Source organism: Nicotiana tomentosiformis, chromosome 2, assembly GCF_000390325.3.
Source record: "Nicotiana tomentosiformis chromosome 2, ASM39032v3, whole genome shotgun sequence".
Classification (NCBI taxonomy): domain Eukaryota; kingdom Viridiplantae; phylum Streptophyta; class Magnoliopsida; order Solanales; family Solanaceae; genus Nicotiana; species Nicotiana tomentosiformis.
The window spans coordinates 68,883,994-68,905,518 of record NC_090813.1 but is presented as its reverse complement, the minus strand read 5'-3'; the positions used below and the strand labels follow the sequence as shown (position 1 = coordinate 68,905,518).

The 21,525-nt window shown below is 33.5% G+C and overlaps 2 protein-coding genes across 2 annotated transcripts; both read left to right on the top strand.

The window, feature by feature from the left end:
* Positions 1-238: 238 nt before the first annotated feature.
* LOC104109168 (calmodulin-binding receptor kinase CaMRLK) lies at positions 239-3,899 on the top strand. The gene is made up of 2 exons (XM_009618394.4): positions 239-1,790; positions 2,760-3,899. The coding sequence occupies exons 1-2, from the start codon at positions 368-370 to the stop codon at positions 3,386-3,388; spliced, it is 2,052 nt and encodes a 683-aa protein (XP_009616689.1). The 5' UTR covers positions 239-367; the 3' UTR covers positions 3,389-3,899.
* Positions 3,900-13,582: 9,683 nt separating this feature from the next.
* On the top strand, positions 13,583-20,850 carry LOC104099098 (uncharacterized). The gene is made up of 8 exons (XM_009605997.4): positions 13,583-14,155; positions 14,274-14,334; positions 15,103-15,341; positions 16,258-16,462; positions 17,054-17,185; positions 17,338-17,387; positions 17,472-17,566; positions 20,284-20,850. The coding sequence occupies exons 1-8, from the start codon at positions 13,712-13,714 to the stop codon at positions 20,348-20,350; spliced, it is 1,293 nt and encodes a 430-aa protein (XP_009604292.1). The 5' UTR covers positions 13,583-13,711; the 3' UTR covers positions 20,351-20,850.
* The last annotated feature ends 675 nt before the right edge of the window (positions 20,851-21,525 follow it).

Below are 21,525 nucleotides of genomic sequence, written 5' to 3'. Positions count from 1 at the left end.
CTTCAAACTACTCTTAATCACACTATTAAAAGAAAATCGTAAAATCCAATTAAGTAAAGAAACGGAGAAAGAGAAGAGCTTTAAGAATTTGCTCAATTAAAAAGATATTTTAAAAATTCTATGGTTGAACCCTAAGGAAGTTTAGGTTCAACAAAACCTCCCACGGGTCCTCATCTATTTGTGCATCTCTCTCTCTCTTTCCTACCATTTCATTTCCTTTTCTCTTTCCATATATAAAACCAAAACCATTTCGTTGGACTTATTTACCTCCACTTGAAACCCCTTCTCCATCTACTCTTATCAACTCTCTAAGGCATTTAAATCAACTACTTCCAACTGAAAGAAAGAATTCCAGTTCCATCAAAAAATGAAAATCTTCTTCACTTTTATCATCTTCCTTTCTCTTTTCACATTCTCATCAAAATCAGAGTCCACTTGCAAAAACAACACAGATTTATCTCTAGTTTCCAAGGCTTTCAGCTTTGTTTATGGCTTCAACATCACTTGGTTCAGCTCAAACTGTTCCTCTACCACTCCAATAACTGTGATAAAGTTATCTTCAAGAAATCTAACTGGCACAGTCTCATGGAAGTACTTAAGAAACTTGTCACATCTTCATACTGTAGATCTCTCGAACAATTCCTTAAAAGGTTCTGTTCATCCTCTGTTTTGGTCAATCTCATCTTTGGTTGAAGTCAACTTATCCAAGAATAAGCTAGGGGGAACAATTGCTGTTACAAGTTCATCTCCTATTCAAAGACTTGATCTTTCTTTCAACAGGTTCACCAACTTAGGCTCTACTTTTTATGGTTTTCCCAATCTCACTTCTCTTGACCTTTCACATAATGATCTCAAGATTTTGCCTTTTTGGTTCAACAACCTAACCAAGCTTGAAAATTTGAGCATTTCTAGTTGTAACATTTATGGCAATCCAAAACCCATTTCACATATCAAGTCACTAAAGCATTTAGATGTTTCTTTCAACCACATGAATGGTACATTTCCAGATGATTTCCCTCCTATTTCCAGTCTTAAATTCTTGAATATCTCATTCAACAACTTCACTGGCCTAATACCTCAAGACCAGTTTGCAAAATTTGGGAACTCTTCTTTTATTCATGCTGGCCATTTGCAAAGCAAGAATCTAAAATTACCAAATCCCAAGAATTCCTCAGAACTTCACATCAAACATCATAACTTCACAACCCCACCACACAAAGTGTTGCCTATCAAACAGAAACCTACTAAACCAATGGACAAAAACACCAAGAGAAAAAAACCCAAATCAAGAAAGAGAGTTTTAATCACAGGCATTTCAGCTGCTTCTGCATTTCTAATCTTGGCCATAGGGTCAGTCATTTTATGTCTATACAAGAGGAGAAAAACAGTGGCTAGGAAAAACAAATGGCTAATCTCAAAACCAATTCAAATACCATTCAGAATGGACAAGTCAGGGCCATTTTCATTTGAGACAGAGTCAGGAAGTTCGTGGGTAGCTGACATAAAAGAACCAAGTTCAGCACCAGTTGTGATGTTTGAGAAGCCATTGATGAACTTTACATTCAAGGATCTCATAGCAGCTACATCTCACTTTGGGAAAGAATCATTGTTAGCTGAAGGGAGGTGTGGGCCCGTTTACAGAGCCGTACTTCCAGGTGACCTCCACGTGGCAATTAAGGTCCTAGAGCATGCTAGGGAACTAGGAAATGATGATGCTATTGCTTTGTTTGAAGAACTGTCAAAGCTTAAGCACCCTAATCTGTTGCCTATTTCTGGTTTCTGCATTGCAGGTACAATTTTCTTCTCTTCTTTACTTTCCTTTTGACCATTTTCAATTTTACATGCATGGGTCAGTAAAAAATCTGATACTATTATTTTATAAATATTGTGTCTGATTGGGTGAAATGCTAAATATGTGGCACTCTTTAAATGGGGTTACCCCTTATTTTCAGTAAGGAAGAAAAATGGAGAAAATTTTTGTGTGATATTTAAGGGAAGATATTTGAGGTGGAACCATATTGAATGTATTCACGTGGAGGATGAGAGGAGAAAGAGTACAGTCAGTAGTGAGTAATGAGACAGAAATCTTTGCAACCATAGAAACGTAAGCAGTAGTTATGATAACAAGCAGTAAATAGGAATGCGTGAATAATTTGGATGTTAGTACTATGAGTACAACATTACATTTGAAACTGCTTTAAATGCTCTTTGTAAATTGTGTCCATTTTTACAAACAAAGTCAAACTTTCAAATCTTATGCCCGATTGGGCTTTGAAAAAAAATTGAACTGTAAACGTTATTTATGATAATGCTCTTTGTAACTTGTGTCCATTTTGACATAACAAAGTCAAAAAGTTTAAAATCTTACCAGATTGGGAGGATGGGAGTTGAACTGTCCCAACCTTATTTTATGATTTTGGAAGAATGTTGCACAAATGTTTTCCACAAATTATTTTTTCTTGGAGAACTTTTTTTAAGCATTAATGGTTCCAAAGAATGTTTTATTCAATTAAAAATGTCTTAAAGTTGGAAAGTTAGAGTAGAATTAAACAGTTAAGCCGCCAAATTTGTTCTCTACATTATATTATGACTGGAAAAATTATTTCATGACATAGTTGATTGTACAATCAAACTCCTTGTAAATAATATTTAGGACTTTTCTAGCAACCAAAGAAAAGAACAGATACAGGGAATCCAATTTTATTGTTCCTTTCAATCAAATCATATTTAAATCTAATTTAATGTTCCCCTTGACGCAGGGAAAGAGAAGCTAGTGTTGTACGAGTTCATGGCTAACGGTGACCTCCACCGATGGCTACACGAGCTTCCAACTGCTGCCATCAACGTGGAGGATTGGACTACTGACACGTGGGAGCAGCAAAATGGGTCCCATCTGACATCACCGGAGAAAATGGAATGGCACACGCGCCACCGCATTGCAGTGGGCATAGCGCGTGGACTCGCCTACCTCCACCACGCTCAGTCAAAGCCGGTGGTTCATGGCCATTTGATACTGTCTAATATCTTATTGGCCGATGACTTTGAACCTCGAATAGCCGACTTTGGACTGAGTCACGACCGAGTCAGTGGATCCACTGAGAAGGATGTGTACGATTTTGGAGTCGTATTAGTGGAGTTACTAACTGGAAAAACTGGTTCGGATGACACGATCAAGTTGGTGAGAAGGCTAGTGAAGGATGGACATGGAGCCGATGCGCTTGACTCGAGATTAAGACTCGGTGGTGACTCAGTGAGTGGGATGGTGGAGTGCCTCCGAGTTGGATATTTGTGTACGGCGGAGAGCCCAAACAAGCGACCGAGAATGCAGCAAGTTTTGGGTTTGCTAAAAGACATACACCCCACCAATTCGGAACTCATTTTGAGTTGACTCAGTACAACTCGGTAACTGCTAAAATTCTAATCTCTGAACAACTATTCTCACCGCAGCGCGTAGTTGGCACGACGAGGAAATACTGGCTGGCAGCATCGAATTATTGTACCACCATGTGTTTGATTGACCTCTGAAAAGTCAACAGTACAAGACATCTCTCCACTAAGGTTTCCACTTCATCAAGGGCATTCAGTCACGTGCATGTCACGTGTTTTCATTGTCGGGAAGATGCACTTCAAAATGTAGAGAGAGGGACATGTTTGCTTGGTTGTCAGTTTATTCGTCTCACTATTCTTCTCTTTTTTTCGTTTTTTGTATTTTGTATATCAAATTAGAGATAAAAAAGAATTTGCACAAAAATATGCGGGTAAAGCTTGGTTTTGACAGAATATTTATTATTTTTGTTTGGTTTAATCAGAGAGTCTTATGGTATTTGAAGTGGAACAGAGAAACCAGAGAATCCCACTTATTGTTCGTCTCTTCTAATAAGGGGCATTAACTTCATCAACTCCTTTAGTTTTCTACTCTTTTCTTTCTCTCTTTAATTTGAACATTTCTTGTTCGTTTGTTCTTTTCCTTTTTCATTTGTTGCTTTATTCCCTTTAATTTTTATTATAGGAGCAGTCTTTAATTTTGCTATAGAGGACAAAAGGCAGTGATGAGTATCTAATAAAGTGGTTTAGAACAATCTTTCCTAAAGTGATTGGTTCAAATATTGAACCAATGAAGGGACCTTTAATTTTATCTTATTTCATTATATTTAAACCTTTCCAGCATTTGGATGCCACCAAGGCCATATGGGGTGCCTTTAATCTTCAAAAAAAGAATTTAAAAAATCATGGATTTGAAATATTAATAGTCAATTTTGTAGGCCAAAATTCCACTCTATCAACTAGCACATTATTTTGACCTGTTCTCAATGGCAGACAATATACTAAGCATTGATTTATCCTTTCTTCATTCTCTTTTTGTTTTTAAATTTTGGATAAAAATCCAAAAGAATCATATTTGAACAATTAACAAATAGAAATAGATAAAACATGATTGAGGGGTCGAAGAAATTTGAGGTAAAAGATTATCCATTGGCTATTGTATGTTCCAATGAAGATTTGGGGGGTTCTGTTTATTTGGATCAAAACAATGAGGTAAAGTTCCTCTTTCAATTATCTCACTTTCAAAGGTTTGGTCCTTTTCTCCTTTTCCACTTTTTTTCCCTTCAGATTTAATCTCATCATTGGCCGTGTAAAGAGAAGTAATCAATTATTAAAGAAAAAGGCAGAAATACCTTTTGCCCCTTATCTTTTTTTGGTTTTCCCAACCATTTTTGGAGAAAATGGCGAACAATGTTAGCTTTTCCGTCTTTCTTTTTTTTTTACATGAGGAACTTTAAAGTAAGCTAATATGACAAATAGAAATGTCATTCCTAAATTACAGCAAAGAATAAAATGTGATGATACTTGAAATCTTAAGGAGTAACTAGGATCAACGATCAAATTTTTAACGATGTGAAGGTCTCCTAAGTAATTTTTTCTCGGGGGGTGGGGTGGGGTGGGGTAGGGGGGTTAGAGGTGGGGAGATTGGTAAGGTCCAACTATACTTTTGAAAATAAAAAGGAGCTTATAGGGCTCTCCATGTAAAGAAAATTGGGACAGGTTCAGATCTAGAAATAGGAATAGATAAGGGAAAAAGGTTATCCAATTACGAGGGAATAGAATGGTCCATAAAAACAAACATGAGAACAAACTGGAAAAGAAGTTAAACCGTCCACTGCGTTCTGTGCGATGAACAATTACGAGTGATGTTTAATGAAACTAGAATTAAAAAATTAAAGCAAACATGCGTGCCCTGTGGTTTTTTTCCTTTTTTGTTTTGTATATAATTTAACGTTAGAATGTGAAGGACTTAAGTAAACAACATGAATAATGAACATTATGTAACTACTCTATTTTGCTTGAGATTGAGTGGAATTGTAAATATTTGTTTCTAAAGACGGTCATACAATACACAAGATTGAAATATTAGTACATGTGAACGTACATATTGCTTATTTGCTCAATTGCTCTGAGCTACCATGAGAAATTGTTGATGACTCTATAACACAATTTTTTTTTATATTATCCGATTATTAATGACACAATTTTAATATCGTATAATTGTTCCTTTTAAGTTCACTTATATTTTATATACACATTTTCAGCCGAAAAAGATTGAAATTGCATGTTATGCTGGTCAGTTATGTACCAAGGAAATCGTTCTTATAAGTTTTTAAGTTAAAACTGTAAGTACTTGTACGTGGTGATTATTACTCACAGTTGAATTTTGGTACAATACTTCCAGCAACGAAAGCATAGGTCATTTGTGAAGTGCCTAAGGATTACTGTTCAAAACGTGTAAGTTGATATAACATTAAATTGCAATAACCTCTTATCCAATATGTAGTCATGATCAAATTAAAAGTTTTAAAATCAAATAAATAAAGGTCAGTCTAATTAGAGGAGCTAACAAGAAAAGTCTTTTTTTTTTAAAAAAAAAAAAAAAAAACTAGTTATGGACAAAAATGGACTGTAATTACTAAAAGATACGGCCCAAGTTAATTGTTAATGAGTGCATAGCAGTTTTGTAGCCTAGCTCAAATAAGAGCAAAGTGCTTCGTGGTAAAACTCCAGGAAAAATGACATTGTATAGTCGCTATCAAAATAATAGCCAAAAAATATATAATTTTTATTTTTTTGTATATATATATATATATATATATATATATATATATATATATATATATATGTAATATATAAAAATTATACATCTTTTGTATACTTTTTCGGCTAAAGAATATAAATAATTTTTGACGTGGGCTAAAAGTGATAATAGCTCGATCCATAAAGAGTTCAGCCCACAAAATTCCATGACCAAAGGAAGCTTTTTTATCTTCCTAAGATCGTTCTTGCAAAAAATTACGTTTGATGAATTTTTTTAGATCGTCGTTTATATTTTTACCTTGTTAAGAAATATTTTGAGAAAATAACCTCGTACTAGGATACACTCGTGACGTTGAAGCATCTGGAATTTTAATGATCACCAGAATTTTAACGATTGCTATAACTTTTAAAAATTTAAAATTTTGACACAAGGCTTTTTTGTCCCTTCCAAAACTCTTATTACTGGCCACTCCCTATCAAAATGCAGAAATTCCTATTTGTGTCGTTCGCCCTTGTTGTTTTTGAGGCAATTAGTCTCTTGTAACGTGCGTTGCACGTTTGTTCCCTATCATTATTATAAAATATCGATAAATTTAAAAAAAATATTAAGTTATCAAATAGGAAATGTTGCAACTAATAAAAAATATCAATTTTACCGTTTAAATTTTATTCATTAAATACATAACATTAGAGTGGTGTATTTTTCATTTACCAAAAAGTGTTTGAAGCTAATTAAGATAATATAACCTCTAATGGTACGGATATGTTGATGAATTCCTGCTCTAAATTTAATAAACGCATGTAAATAATCTTAACAAAATTAGGAAAAACATGAAGAAATATATATTTCAATGAAACCTCCAAACAAAGCATAATGATTATACATTTATCTTCGCCCCAAACGTTCAAAAGTAGGATTGTTCGTTCAGATTTATAAATACTTCCCAGAAGTAGAAATAAAAATAAAATTATAATAAAATCTAACTTACACTCACTAATTAAATATTTCGCTTTACCCAGCCAAGTACTCAAAATTGCATACCAAAATTTGAATCTCGTTGTCTCAAAAGATAACAATAAAAGAAAATATAGAATGAGACTAAAGTTATAACACCACAATGACAAAACAATAATACATATTTATGCACTAAAATTACTAAACCTCTAAATACTATAATTTAAATGGATTGACAACTGAATAGTTAATTATGATACAATACAAGAATTATGTATACAAACACAATCAGAATTTATATATTTCAAACCCCAAGCAATAATAGAAAAGACATCTGAGTAAACATAGGGCAAATGAACAAAAATAACAAAGAGGATACATTAAGAGTTCATCTGGCAACATAATATTTGCCTTTGGCCTCGACAATAATGCTAGGACTCTAAACTAGGTAGAAAATTCAGATCATATACAGCAATATATGAATAAGGCCTTCTGAATTTTCTTTGTCCAACATCTAGATAATCAAGATGATAACTCACTTGTCATTGACAGTAAATAGCCAATAATGTTATTTTAAAACAATGAAAAAATATTATTTTTACATGGCACAATTCACATAAAAATCTTGTAAGGTAATTGTATTTATAAGCAAAAAATACACTCAGGGATAATGCAATGCAAAAATCTCAAAAGTCACTATAATGAAAGGTTAATTAGCTAGTTTTCTTCATTTCCGTTACAAGTGAACAAACACGGCGCATTAGAGAGACTTTAATTTCAGAACAACTATTTAATTAGTAACTTTTAAGTATGTAATTATTGCTAGAAGTTGCTGCACGCAACTCCAAATGCCAAGCAATATATATATATATATATATATATATATATATATATATATATATATATATATATAAAATTAAATAGTAGTAACTTTTTATTGTCTTGCTAATTGTAACTTACAATTGAATATTAGTCCATACAAGAATTTATGACGTATATTTACATATTTGTACAATAATAACAAATTGAATATATGTAATAAAAGGGTAAAATGGTTGATCAATGTTTGAAAGAGATTTTAGTAAAATAACTTCCACTAAAAGTCCATATTGGAGGATCGGGTTGCACACCGCAACAGACTTATTAAAAAGTCCATATTGGAGGATCGGGTTGCACGTCGCAACAGACTTATTAAAAGTCAATATTGGGGGGATCGGATTGCACGCCGCAACAGACTTATTAAAAGTCAATATTGGGGGATCGGATTGCACGTCGCAATAGACTTATTAAAAAGTATATATATACTTGATTAAAATAAATATACGACGGACTTGATTAAAAGGAATATATTGGGAGAGCAGGTTGCACACTGCAACAGAATTGAATGTGAATATATTGTGAGAGCGGGTTGCACGCTGCAACATAATTGGTTGAAATAATAATGGATTATGACTCCTTAGTTGGCTTCAATTATTATAAATGAGTTACCTGATTTATTTTTATTATTTGTCGTTGTCATTAATATTGCGTACAGGTTAATGTAAGTGAACCGCCTTAGCCTAGTCACTACTTCACCCAGGTTAGGCTCAGCACTTACCAGTACATGGGGTCGGTTGTACTGATACTACACTCTGCACTTCTTGTGCAGATTTCGGAGTTGGTCCTAGCGGCATACCATAGGCTTGCTCGGATTTCAGCTACTAGAGGAGACTTGAGGTATAATTGCATGGCGTCCGTAGTTCTGAAGTCTCCGTCTATTTTATTTTAGCTGTGTGTTTATTTCCAGACAACTTTATTTTTATTCAGACCTTTATTTGTATTTATTCTAGAAACTCGTGCACTTATGACACTAATTCTGGGATGGTATTTAGACACCGTTGTATTTATGGATTATTCACTATATTTCAAACTTTATTTCCGCATTTGTTTCTTTGATTATTAATAATTTAAAAATTATTTAAAAATTAGTTAATATTATTCTAACGTTGGCTTGCCTAGCAAGTGAAATGTTAAGCGCTATCACAGTCCGAAGGTGGGAATTTCGGGTCATGACAGATTAACTTATTGAAAAACTAATTTGGCTAAGAAGGTCGAGCCTAAGTTAAAGCCATATAATTAACTAAAGAACTAAAGAAAATTTCAAGAGTAAATTCATATAAAAGCAAAAATAATAACCGTGATGTCATAAATATAATTAGCTATATATGAATATACTTACATAAACATGGAGAAAATAACTCACATCATTTGAAGGTATTTAGGCAAGCAAGAGTGACAATATTTGTACTAAAAGATTGATTTATGAAGTGCAGATAAATTATAAGCATTGTAGACCCACATACGTCAATGCCAACTTCTATTTACAATTTATATTTTTTTAATATAAAAAATCTTATAAATATAAGCACATGCAAGATAATAATCTCCAATAAATCAATCACAATAAAAGAATTACATAATATAAGAACTAATTGTACGAAAAATGAACATAGCAACAAAAAAGATGAATTGCACAAGCTTTATTGATTTTTAGTCATCATTTTAAGAGACTTACCAGCTCTATATGGATAGCAACACATTACCCTAGTTGAATAGCAAGAAATACAAACATAAGCTAACTTTCCTTCCAAAAGTGTTACGGGAACCGTAATCATTAACCTTTCAATTTACAATTCTTAATCAAGCATGCATATATGAGACGTACGTCCTATAAAATTCATAATAATTGATAACCTTTCAATTTGTAATTTGTTTTTATCAAGAATGCATGTTTATTGTTACATAACTTCAAGAAGAGATTACATGTAGAAAATTTACCTCAAATCTCAAGTTAGTTCACCTCCGAATGTTGGCGCTATCAAAATATAGAAATAAAGTGAATGCTAAACCTAAACAAAGACAAGTAACATGAATTAATTGGTAATACAGAACCAAAAAAATAATAGCGAATAATAAACGGAGAAGAACTTAAAAAATCCTAAACCTAGTGAAAAGCTACACCGCAATAAAGAATCCTAATCTATATATAAATATAAAGTTGGGAATTGAAATAGTGATGTGGCACCTCCAAAACCCAGCATCTATATTTATCTTTTTTCCTGATTTTTTGAATTTTCATCATTATTTCAATACAATCTCAATTACTAAAATGCTTTCCCTATACATAATTATCATGAGTCTTAAACCAGGGAAGAGGAGGAAATTTTGGAATTGAATTACATCTTCCCCCACATACATTAATTATTAGTCTTAAATAAGGGAGAGGAAGAGATTCAAGTTAATTGGGAAAAATAAGCAGCTTTAATGACTTAAAGAAGAAAATGCATAAAATAAAGCTGGTAAGGAAGTATAGTATTCTAAATCAGAAACGGCTTCTCCGGTGAATCCTCACTCCTCTTATTTTTCTTCATCCCAATGAAAGCTCTTTGTATTATTTTTCCAACCGTTATTAGAATTAATGATACAATTATGAGTAGTAAATAGTATCTAATTGATATTTATTTGTTGTTCTTCCAGTTCTCTACTTGACCATCCAATTTCGAATCCAACTATATATAATAGTCTCTGGTTGCATACCAAATACATTGTGGTGAGTTTTCAAATCCTTTTTCATCTTAATAGTATTCTGTATTACATGTTGAAATTAGAGTAAAAATCAAATATTTCACCAATTATTCATGTATCCATATTATACATGTCATACTATATTTATGTATATAGATATGGAGGAGACTAAGTCCATGATGGTGATGATAATATTAGAAATATTTTTCTATCAAATTCCACGAGCTGGTGAAGAAGTTTAACAAGCTTTTATCTGAAGTTGATTCAATATTACTTTGTAGTTCGTATTCACTTTCAAGTGTTTTTGTTGTTTTGTTTGTGTCCATCATATGTGGATCATCATGGGGGTTATAATGGTGACCGTGTTGTCACAAATATTATTTTAGTGATATTTTGCTTTTTTGTAAAGTAGAAAATATATTCTAAAAGTTCTTATACTTTATTGGGTTTTACTAGGAGATTACTGGTCATTGTGTGAAGAATAATTTGTATCTAATTTACAGAGATATAGTGTGGCACTTCTCCAAGACTAATGACCAATTATTTTTATCACTTTTTGGTATTTTTCTCTTATTCTGTCCAATTATTTGATTTATGGAGATATAACGTGACACTTTTCTAGAACTAAAATGACCAATTATTTTTATCAGTTTTTGGCATATGCGCAATTAAAACTATATAACAATTTTAATTCTTTTTCCTCCCTTTATTTAAGGTGTACATATAGTAACTCCAAAAATTAATTGACTGCGGTAAGAAATTTAAAAAAAGTTCCCCTCTTTCCGGTTTTTGCATAGTAATAATTGTCAAGAGAATAAATTTAATAAGGCAAATTGAAATAGGAAAGAGAAAGAAAAAAGGAAAGAAAGAATAAAAAAATGTAGAGGAAGTATAAGATAGGGAAAAAATAGTAGAGTGTTTAGGGAATTGAGAAGGAAAGAAAAACAAGATCAATAAAAGGAAAGACAATTAGGAAAAAGTATAAATGACTTGAGTTTAACCAATGGATTTTCTTTTTTATTTTTAGTTTCTTTATTTTTCATTTCATGTTTATTAAAAGTTTTACTATTTAGTGAAAAGAAAAAAAAATCAAATGCATATCTAAGTACACATTCATGTATATTAAAAAACAAGTATTAAAACCATATGCGCACAACTATGCCCCATACAAACTACAAGTCTCCTTAATATTCTTATTAAAAAATCTGATCAGAAGATAGATTCATTAAGCTCAACTTCTAATAAGAGTATTATTTTTTGTAACTTAATCAATACATAGAATAATTTCTTATATACATTTAAATAAAAAACAGTTATGTCTCATATCTGGATTGAATTTATAATAATTATTTTGTTCAATGACACTTATTGCAATCGCGCGAAATGCAGACAAGTTCTCTAGTTATACATAAACAAAGAAGAGCCTAAATAATTGTAAACCTAAATAAAGTAAAGTCCCGACCAATAGAAAACACTAAACGAGAGTTTTTGTTTTTTGAAAAATAAAATTTCTGATTACAATTATAATTATATCCAATGTAGAATGCATATAGAAAGGATAAAAAAGATGAATAATATTTCGATAGAGGTTTCGTGCTTTTAATATAGTATAGATAGATATAGGTATATGATATGAGGATATTAGAGGTTTTGACCAATAGTTTCCCTTATCTTTAAGGGTAGGTCTACTTTGGTCCCTCAAATATAACCCTAAGCATATTTAGTTCCTTAAGTATGCTAAAGTGGAGCATCTTTAGTCTCACTGACAGAGGTTTTGACCAATATTGTCCCTTATCTTTGAGGGTAGGTCTATTTTGGTCCCTCAAATATAACCCTGAGCATATTTAGTCCCTTAAGTATGCTAAAGTGGAGCACCTTTAGTCTCACTAACACAATATATTAAAAAACTAACAGTATTACCCAACTATGATTCATAAAGCAAATCTTGTGCTCTAAAGCAAAATGATTCCTCTCATTTTATTGGATAACGCAAATTATCACTTTAATTCCTCATTTTTAGATAATGTCTTCTAAAATTTTGATCTTGAATATATCCTATTCTGTGCCAGTTTTCAATGAGAAACTGACACTGTATAACCGTTGTTAAAATAATAGCCAAAAAATGTATAAAATTTGTAAATTGTTTTGTGTATATATATACATTTAAAAATTTCGGTTGATTTTTCTAAAAAGAAAAGTTAAAATTTGAAAAAAAAATAGAGCTGCCAGGATCACTTCTAGGCATATTATTGAAGCAAACGAATAACCAGTTTGTATTATCATTTTTAGCCCGTACCAAAAACTATTTACATCTGGTAGCGGAATAAGTATATAAAGTTGGTATATTATTTGTATATTAACATACAAAAAAAAATTAAAAAGAAATATATATATATATATATATATATATATATATATATATATATATATATATATATATATAATACAAATTTTATAATTTTTTTTGGCTATTATTTTAACAACGGTTATACAGTGTCATTTTCTCATTAAAAACTGGCACAGAATGGAATATATTCAAGATCAAAATTTTAGAAGACATTATCTAAAGATGAGGAATTAAAATGATAATTTGCGTTATCTAATAAAATGAGAGGAAACATTTTGCTTTAGAGCAGAAAATTTGCTTTATGAATCAGAGTTGGGTAACACCGTTAGTTTTTGAATATATTGTGTCAGTGAGACTAAAGGTGCTCCACTTTAGCATACTTAAGGGACTAAATATTCTCAGGGTTATATTTGAGGGACTAAAATGGACCTACCCTCAAAGATAAGGGACAATATTGGTCAAAACCTCCGTCAGTGAGACTAAAGATGCTCCACTTTAGCATACTTAAGGGACTAAATATGCTCAGGATTATATTTGAGGGATCAAAATAGACCTATCCTTACAATATTGGTCAAAACGTCGAGAATATTATGTTAATTTTCACCCGTATCTCTTTCCAACCCGAACCGGACCTTTCCTCAACCCAATAGCTGCTCTCGGAACCCCCAAATGTTCATTATTTTCAATTTTCCAAAAACCCCTGAAATTTGAAAACTTCGAAAATCCCCAATTCATTCATCAAAAGCCCTAATTGAAGTATGTCACAGAAGAAAGAATCAGAGGGTATCGCTTTGCTGTCGATCTACGGCGATGACGAAGATGACGAAATGGAAGATATGGAAGAACGCCAAGAAGAAGAAGAAGAAGAAGCAAGGCAAGAAGAATACAAACCTGAATCCGAAAACATGGACTCCGAGCTCCTCCAAGATGACAACAATAACAGAATTGTTGGTTCTGATTCGGGTCGGAGTTCGACTCCATCACCACTGATTCAACAACTTCAGCAGCAACAGCAATATGTTGAAACTTTGACGGTTTCGAGCTTAGGGGTAATTGGGTCTACCATTACGACGCCGTTTATGTCAGTCGCTTCTCCAAATAATCCTCAGCCGATGGATTTGAATGTGAATGTGAGTAGACGAGGAAGGCTTACAATTGTTGACTATGGTCATGATGAAGTTAATATGTCTCCCGAACCTGAGGTAGCTACTCCTATTTTATGCTCTCATTTAAGCTTTGATTTAAACTATGCTAGAAGACTCAGGTTTAATAGGATACTATTAGAGATTTATTATTCATGTAATGAAGTTATGAATGTAGGAAGGAGAAATAATGGCCAGTGGGAGAGTCATGTATGGAGAGGAACTTCAAACTGTTAGTGGTATGTATGTATGCTTTGTGTTTTTCTATATTCAGCTCTGCACCTCTCTATACTTTGTTTTTTTTTTTTTGGTTATGGCCCTTGCTTATTTGAAGTGATCCTACGAGTTATATGCCTAGTGTGGTTTACTTCGTTCATATATGGATCAAATTGAAGCATGTGTTCTCAATATATAGTCAACTATTGTAATTCAACCAATTATTATCTCACTCCCTCTGTCGCAGTTTGTTTGTCTCTATTTCCCAAGTACGGCTCTCTATTTTCAGAACTATTTAGATTACATATTTTCATTTTGCCTTATTTGCACACTCTTATGAGAATTGACATGACTTGTTGTAGACCTCACTTGATACAAGAGAGGAAGTCAGTCTAATACTAAAGATACTTTTGGTATTTTATGCATATTTAGTTTATGTGTCAAAAGTCTCATTTTCTCTTAAATTCCATGTCCAGTCAATTATTTGGAATAAATTGGGACAGAGAGTTTCTTTTATAAGCTTCTTCATAAATATGATTGGGAGCAACTTTTGGGTAAAAGAAATCATTTTTAGTTGGGTAGCAGAACGTCATTTGGTAAGAAATTGCCATTACAGTTTTTTGATCCATATATTTGATATGTAAAAAAGACGTCTTCCGTATTTGTGAAGTAAGATTGACTAATGTTACTCCAATTATTCAAAGTCAAAACTAAAAAGAGAACTCTGTTGTTTTCTGCACCATATTAATTTGGGAGTTCAAGCTTAAAAATCTCACTACTTTCTTTTTCAGTTGAATCTATAGAAAAAGCTTCACCAGCTCTTCAGGTTAGGACACCGAGCACTCAAACCCCTCCTCAGTCAGCTGAACCATCTGATCAGATCGATGATGCTATGGACTTTCCTGTTAATGAAGGACATGGAGTGGCTGAAGAATCTGATATGGTTCCCGCAGAAGAACAAAAAGATGTAGATTTTTTGGAGAAATTTCTTCCTCCTCCACCAAAGGAAAAGTGCTCAGATGAATTGCAAGTAAGTTTGTGGTATTAGTATTTTCCAAACTTTAATGATATTGGAAATGTACTTATCTTAATTTATATATGCTATCTTGAGGTAGCACTGAATTTGAAATAGACCTTTAAAGTTGAAGCTCTGCATCTTCAGACTTACTTCTGTAGTGTACATTTAGATGATATTGGCAACTTATATGTCTCTTGCATTATGTCTTCTAAAATGAATTTGCATCTTATACAGTACCTTTCTGCTATAGATTTTGCACTGCCTGAATTGGGACTTTGAGAAATATGTTTCTCAATTCTACAGTGATTGGTAAAGGAATGGTTGGTTACATGAGGACTGGCTGAAATGAACTGAGGGAGATGAAGCAAGAACTTAAAATGAATGTTTTTCAGCTGTCCCGACCACGAAATCTGTGCTTGCTAAATCTCTCACACTGACACAATATCTCATTCTCTCTCTCTCTCTCTCTCTCTCTCTCTCTCTCTCTCTCTGACACACACACACACGTGTAATGTATAAATACTCTATCCTATCATGTATCCTTTATTTTCTACTTCTTGACAAATCTTAAGTGGATTACAATAAGCTCAAGTTGAAAGTATATCATGCTTTTTGCATAGGCAAGTTTCCGAGTTGGTAAGAGATTTAGACTCTGAACAATACATGTATCTAGTGTCATTTAGTAATTTGACCTTGAATGGAACATACGTGCCAGTAAAAAGTGAACCTTTATCATACTAGCTAACCAGAAACTGCTTGCCTATTTGGAATACACTAAAAGGAAACTACTTTTGGCTTCCATTTTTCTGTGAACTTACCATTCATATATAAGGAGGGCCTTTTGGTGTACCCTTGTTGCATAGATGATTGATTTGGCTAATTTGCTTTTAATTTGTTACACTCTTTTTCTTGTCAATTCATTCTGCAGGAAAAGATCATTAAATTCCTTGCTTTAAAGAAGACTACTGGCAGAAGCTTTAATGCAGAAGTGCGCAACAGAAAGGAGTACCGGAATCCAGACTTCTTGCTGCATGCAGTGACTTATCAAGATATTGACCAGATAGGATCTTGCTTCAGTAAAGACGTATTTGATCCGCGTGGATGTGACAAAAGTGACTTCTATGATGAAATAGGTTACTAGCAATATAATTTTCTATTTTTTTTGTCTATCTTTCGACTAGAAATATCTCATTTGAGTTGCGTTGGTTATGGCATGTTTGAACAATTTAGCTACTTCCACTGTTATACTTTTGTTAACAAAATAGTTCCTTCTGTGAATCTGGAACAAGAATGGGATTATGACTTTTTCTGAGAATTCAGTTCAATCATATCTTTTTGCTGGTATTCATTTTGGGGTTTAAATTTTAAAATCGTAAAAGTTCCGTTATTTTAGGACTCTGACAGATAGCTGTTAGAAAATCTTAGTATATTGTACTGTCCTGAAGATGAGTGACTTTATATCTAAAAATACAGCCTTTTTACTGGATCTAAAGTACACGTCACAAGGATTTTCATGTTATGTAGCTAACATCATACCTTTTCAACTTTTTTGTTGGGAGCTATAGGAGGTTTAAAGGATATCTATTTCTTTTGAGGTTAAGCATTCACGAAATTTTTGTTCATTTCAGTGTTAGAATAATTTCTCTTGAGTTTTTGGATAATTTCTTATCTACGAATGCTTTATCCGAAAGAAATATTGATTGGAATATTTATTTTGTAAGCAGAAGTTGACATGAAGCGTGAAATGGAGAGAAGGGAGCAAGAGAGGAAGAGGAGTCCAAAAGTTGACTTCATATCTGGAGGAACACAACCTGCAGCTATGGTTCCTCCACCAAAAATCAATTTGCCAATTCCAGGTTACCCACCTTTCTTCTTCGAGTCAATTTCTGTAGCACAGGTCTCCATTCACGATTGATTATAAGAGTTCCCTGCATTACTCATTTTCTCTCTGCAATTCTTTTGCATGGGACGGCTCCTGTCTCTGTTGGTGCATTACCGCCCACTGTAGATGTTGTAACTCGGGATGGTAGACAGAACAAAAAGTCGAAGTGGGACAAGGTTTTTATCTGCACAATGTCAATTAAATTGCATTTGATCAACCCCGATGCCTCTTGTTTATAACCCCAAATGTTACTTTTTTAGGTGGATGTTGATCGGAGAGATCCTGTTTCTACTGTCGGTGCACATGCAGCACTTTTATCAGCTGCTAATGCTGGTACTGGCTACACTGCTTATGCGTAAGTTTATTACGACTCCGTTTTATCTGTATTTCTGTAATCTGGTAGAGTTTCCTTTGCATCACTTGACCCACCTCCCCTGGCCACCCTACGGGATAAGAAAGGTGTAGATTGTAAGGGTGGCTAACTACTTCTTAGCTTTCTAATAATAATGAGCCTCTGGTATTACTTTCTGAGAAATAATTGATGTCGAGCCATGATGGGTTGAAAATTCAACATGTTGTGCAAGTCCCACATTGGTTTATCTTTTCATAGTTGTAAGCTTTCACCATAACATCCCTATGAGCGTCTAAGGTATGCCTTGTTAGAAGTGTGCAAATAGTGCAATAGGTAGAGCACTTGCCTTGAGAAAAATACACAAACACTGGAAGATGGATATATATGCCTCCTATTAATCTGTAGAGTGGTGCAGTGTTGGTTTCTTAGGAAACACACTAAAGATATAGGAAAGCTCTTCTTTTCTTTTGCTTAAATCTTATCTTTATGTAGGTTGAGGCACTTTTCCTGCCTCGCTGTGGTATTTTTAATGTTCGTAATATAGCCATTTTTTGTGTGATTTTTTTGCCAAAATCCCTAAAAGGCTCACTATTTAAGTTAAAATAGAGACACAAATAAAAAAGGGAAAAAAAGGAATTATAATGGAAGTAGTTAAGCTCAGTGCTTTAAAAGGCTTTTTTGGCGAGTCCCAGGGCGGGCCGTATCGAAAAAGCTTCAGGGCAGTATAGAAAGGTGTAGTTCCTGTGGGCAAACACACTATATAACAGGGCGCACTCCAAGGCGCAATAAGTGCACCAAGCTTAGGACTCACGCCTTATGGATCTCAACTAAATTAGGGATAATTAGGCAATTCCCACTTCTTTTTTAAACCTTCTTCGTGCATATGCCTCTTTCCACCAGAGAAAAATATCCCTAATTCGTTAACTTCTTTGCTGAAGAAACCTCCTTGCTCCTCGATTGTCGAAGACTCAAAGCTCTTTGTTTCACCACTACTCTACAACTTTAAAATATATGCTTCGTCCCTCTTGCTGCTTTATTTTTTGTTTTCCCCGTCCGAAATATGAAACTCTCTCTGCATTTTAATCATATTTTGGGTGTAATCATTGTGATCCATGGCTTGTGATATTACGTTCAGCATATACTTTATTTGCTTGTTTGAATTCTAACTGTATTTAAGCCTATCCAATGCTATTGAACATGATTTGTTTGCTTAAGCTTTTTCTACTTTTTTCTTATCTGTAATGTGTAAAGAACTAAAAGTAAAATATCATTAAGATGTACCTCAGGTATTATCACATTTTGTGTTGTTAGTTCACTCATATAATAATTATAATAATTTTCCTATATTTTCTTTTTAATATTCTACCAAAATTTAGAAGGGGATCCTTGTTGTAACTGGTAAAGTTGCTGCAGCGTGACCAGGAGGTCACGGGTTCGAGCAGTGGAAACAACCTCCTGCAGAAATGTAGGGTAAGGTTGCGTACAATAGACCATTATGGTCCGGCCCTTCCCCGGACCCCGCGCATGGCGGGAGTTTAGTGCACCGGACTGCCCTTTTTAACCGAAATTTAATCAAATTTTCATATATTTCAGAAAAAAATAAAGCTTATTTATTAATTATAAAATATAAAATTGTAAATTGAAGGTCCATGGGACTTACGCCGTGTCTAGGGTCATAAGCCTTGCCCCTTTTTAGGTAAAACGCCTCACCCTTCCCCCTGCCTTTTAAAACATTGGTTAAGCTCACATCTAGTTGTGTTTTGTTTTGCAAAGGGTGTAGTGTGTGTAGTTCAAGAATGTATACCATCATGCTAATGTAAGAAATTGTAACTTCATTACATATCCTGCAAAGAAACTTGAGGTTTTGTACCTTATCTTTTTTTTTTTTTTTAAAAAGGGAATTGAGTTTTCGTTTATAAACATGACTCACCAGCGTTCTCTTATTGCCGATCATTCATATTATTAAAATGATATTTTATAAATAAAAAAAAAGAGAGGAGAGAGATGCTAACTTCATAAAGCTATGAATGTATTTCCAGTTCAAAGATGTGTCAGATTTTCATTGTTAATTCAATTGCAGCACATTATATTTTAGAAGTAAAACATCTCTCTCTCTCTCAACATAATAACTCATTTATGGAATTAAAATCTATCTGTCTTTCAGCTTACTAGTTACTACGGGGTCCTAAATTTGTGATCTTGATTTTGAAATAATTCTATAGATTTCTTCGACTTCTTAGATACACTGCTATTCCTATCGGCTGTCTGTCTGTTAGTCAAACTTGCAGCGAAGAAAGAACTTCAGATTACGGGTGTCACATCCTAAAACATCAGTCCTAAGAGCTTTTGCAGTTTAAATTTTATAGGAGCAATCCATGGCGTCTAATGTCGCATACATCTCTTCTCTTAAACTTCTATAGTTCTATATACATTTCCCTCCACATTGTTTTTGTGGGTCATGCAGTCCCTATCCTTAATGAGTATAGCTAATTTATTACTTTTAGTATTTCATCCAAAAAAGGAGATTCATGTTTCACTTTTTATTACTTTTTGGTACCCAAAAGCCTTTCATCATCCGTGTTTTCCAAGTATAGACATGTACCTTTCATCATCCGTGTTTTCCAAGTATAGACATGTACTGACGTTTCATCTAGCAGAGGGTGGAGTTGATGTTTCATTTAGCGGATGGTGTGGTGATGGTTCATTTTCCTTTTCTACAGGCAACAAAGACGCAAAGAGGCAGAAGAGAAGCGACCTAGTGACAAGAAGTTAGATAGAAGATCTTGACAATCTAATTAGATTCACTGACTGTGAAATATTACAGCTGCAGCACCCAAGTATAGACATGAAAGTAATGCCTCTAAAGAGATTATGGACTCGGGATTATGATCATCTTTGCTGTGTATAGACGAGCTTTAGAGCTTTCTATATTTGTCGTGCCAACACAATCCAGTCCTGCAAAATTTTGGCACAGACAAAACAGTTATCTTCCTTGGAGCAATGGTGCCTCATTTAGAGAGGCAATTTACTGGCAACATGGGAAGATTCCTATATATTGTAAATTGACCTTGATACCCAGTTTTTATGCTTGGTGAAATCAATCATGGGTTTTGAAGTCAGGAATGTACTTAGACAGTCGGAAATTGAAGGTCGTGTGAAAGTTTGTCAATATGACAATTGGAGAGAGTAAATTGTATTAGATTCTTTTTGCCCTTTGTGCCATTGATGCAAAGTACACCTTTGGATATTATAGAAAATTTTCAACTCGAACAAATTATTCTGAGGAAGACCCCGAGCTATTTGGGTGAAACTTCTTTCTTTTTGCTGCACTGTTTCACTAGTCCTAAAGGGCGAAAATTTTTTATGCACTTTTTGTGAAAAGTTGGATACTTTGTTTTCTTTATCCAGTCAAATTTCATTATTGAGTTTTTATCCAGTAATCTAGTCATTCAACCGAAAGCAAATCCCTTTCCAAAAGGAATCCTAAAGGCCATATAGACCCTCTACCTTAGTCTATCTTTTAAATATGAACTTTCCAAATTCTAGCCTAGCCTAGCTTGCCTTGTATTGTGAATTTTGAACTGTAATCCTTATCTTTATGTCCACCTTTTGAAATCGGGTTAGGTTTTAATTCTACTTAGGTTAAAGAATACCCCCTAGATAGAGGTATTTACCTTTTCAAAAGTTTCAAACCCACCATATGATAGCACTATTTTTGATTAATTTTCTCATATTTGCAATTGTGTTGTAAAGTTTGTGAAATTTAATCTTGGATGACGTTGCCCAAAGTTTTTATAAGTTTCAAATCCACGCTGGCCTATTTCTATTTGAGGGTCTATCTTGTTAGGTAAATTTGCACATAAAAAGTTCAATTCAGGGGTCACATCCTAAGATCCCAATCTAAAGAGCTTTTGCATTTTTAATTTGAAAAATGTGGAGCAATCAATGGTATCTGATCACAC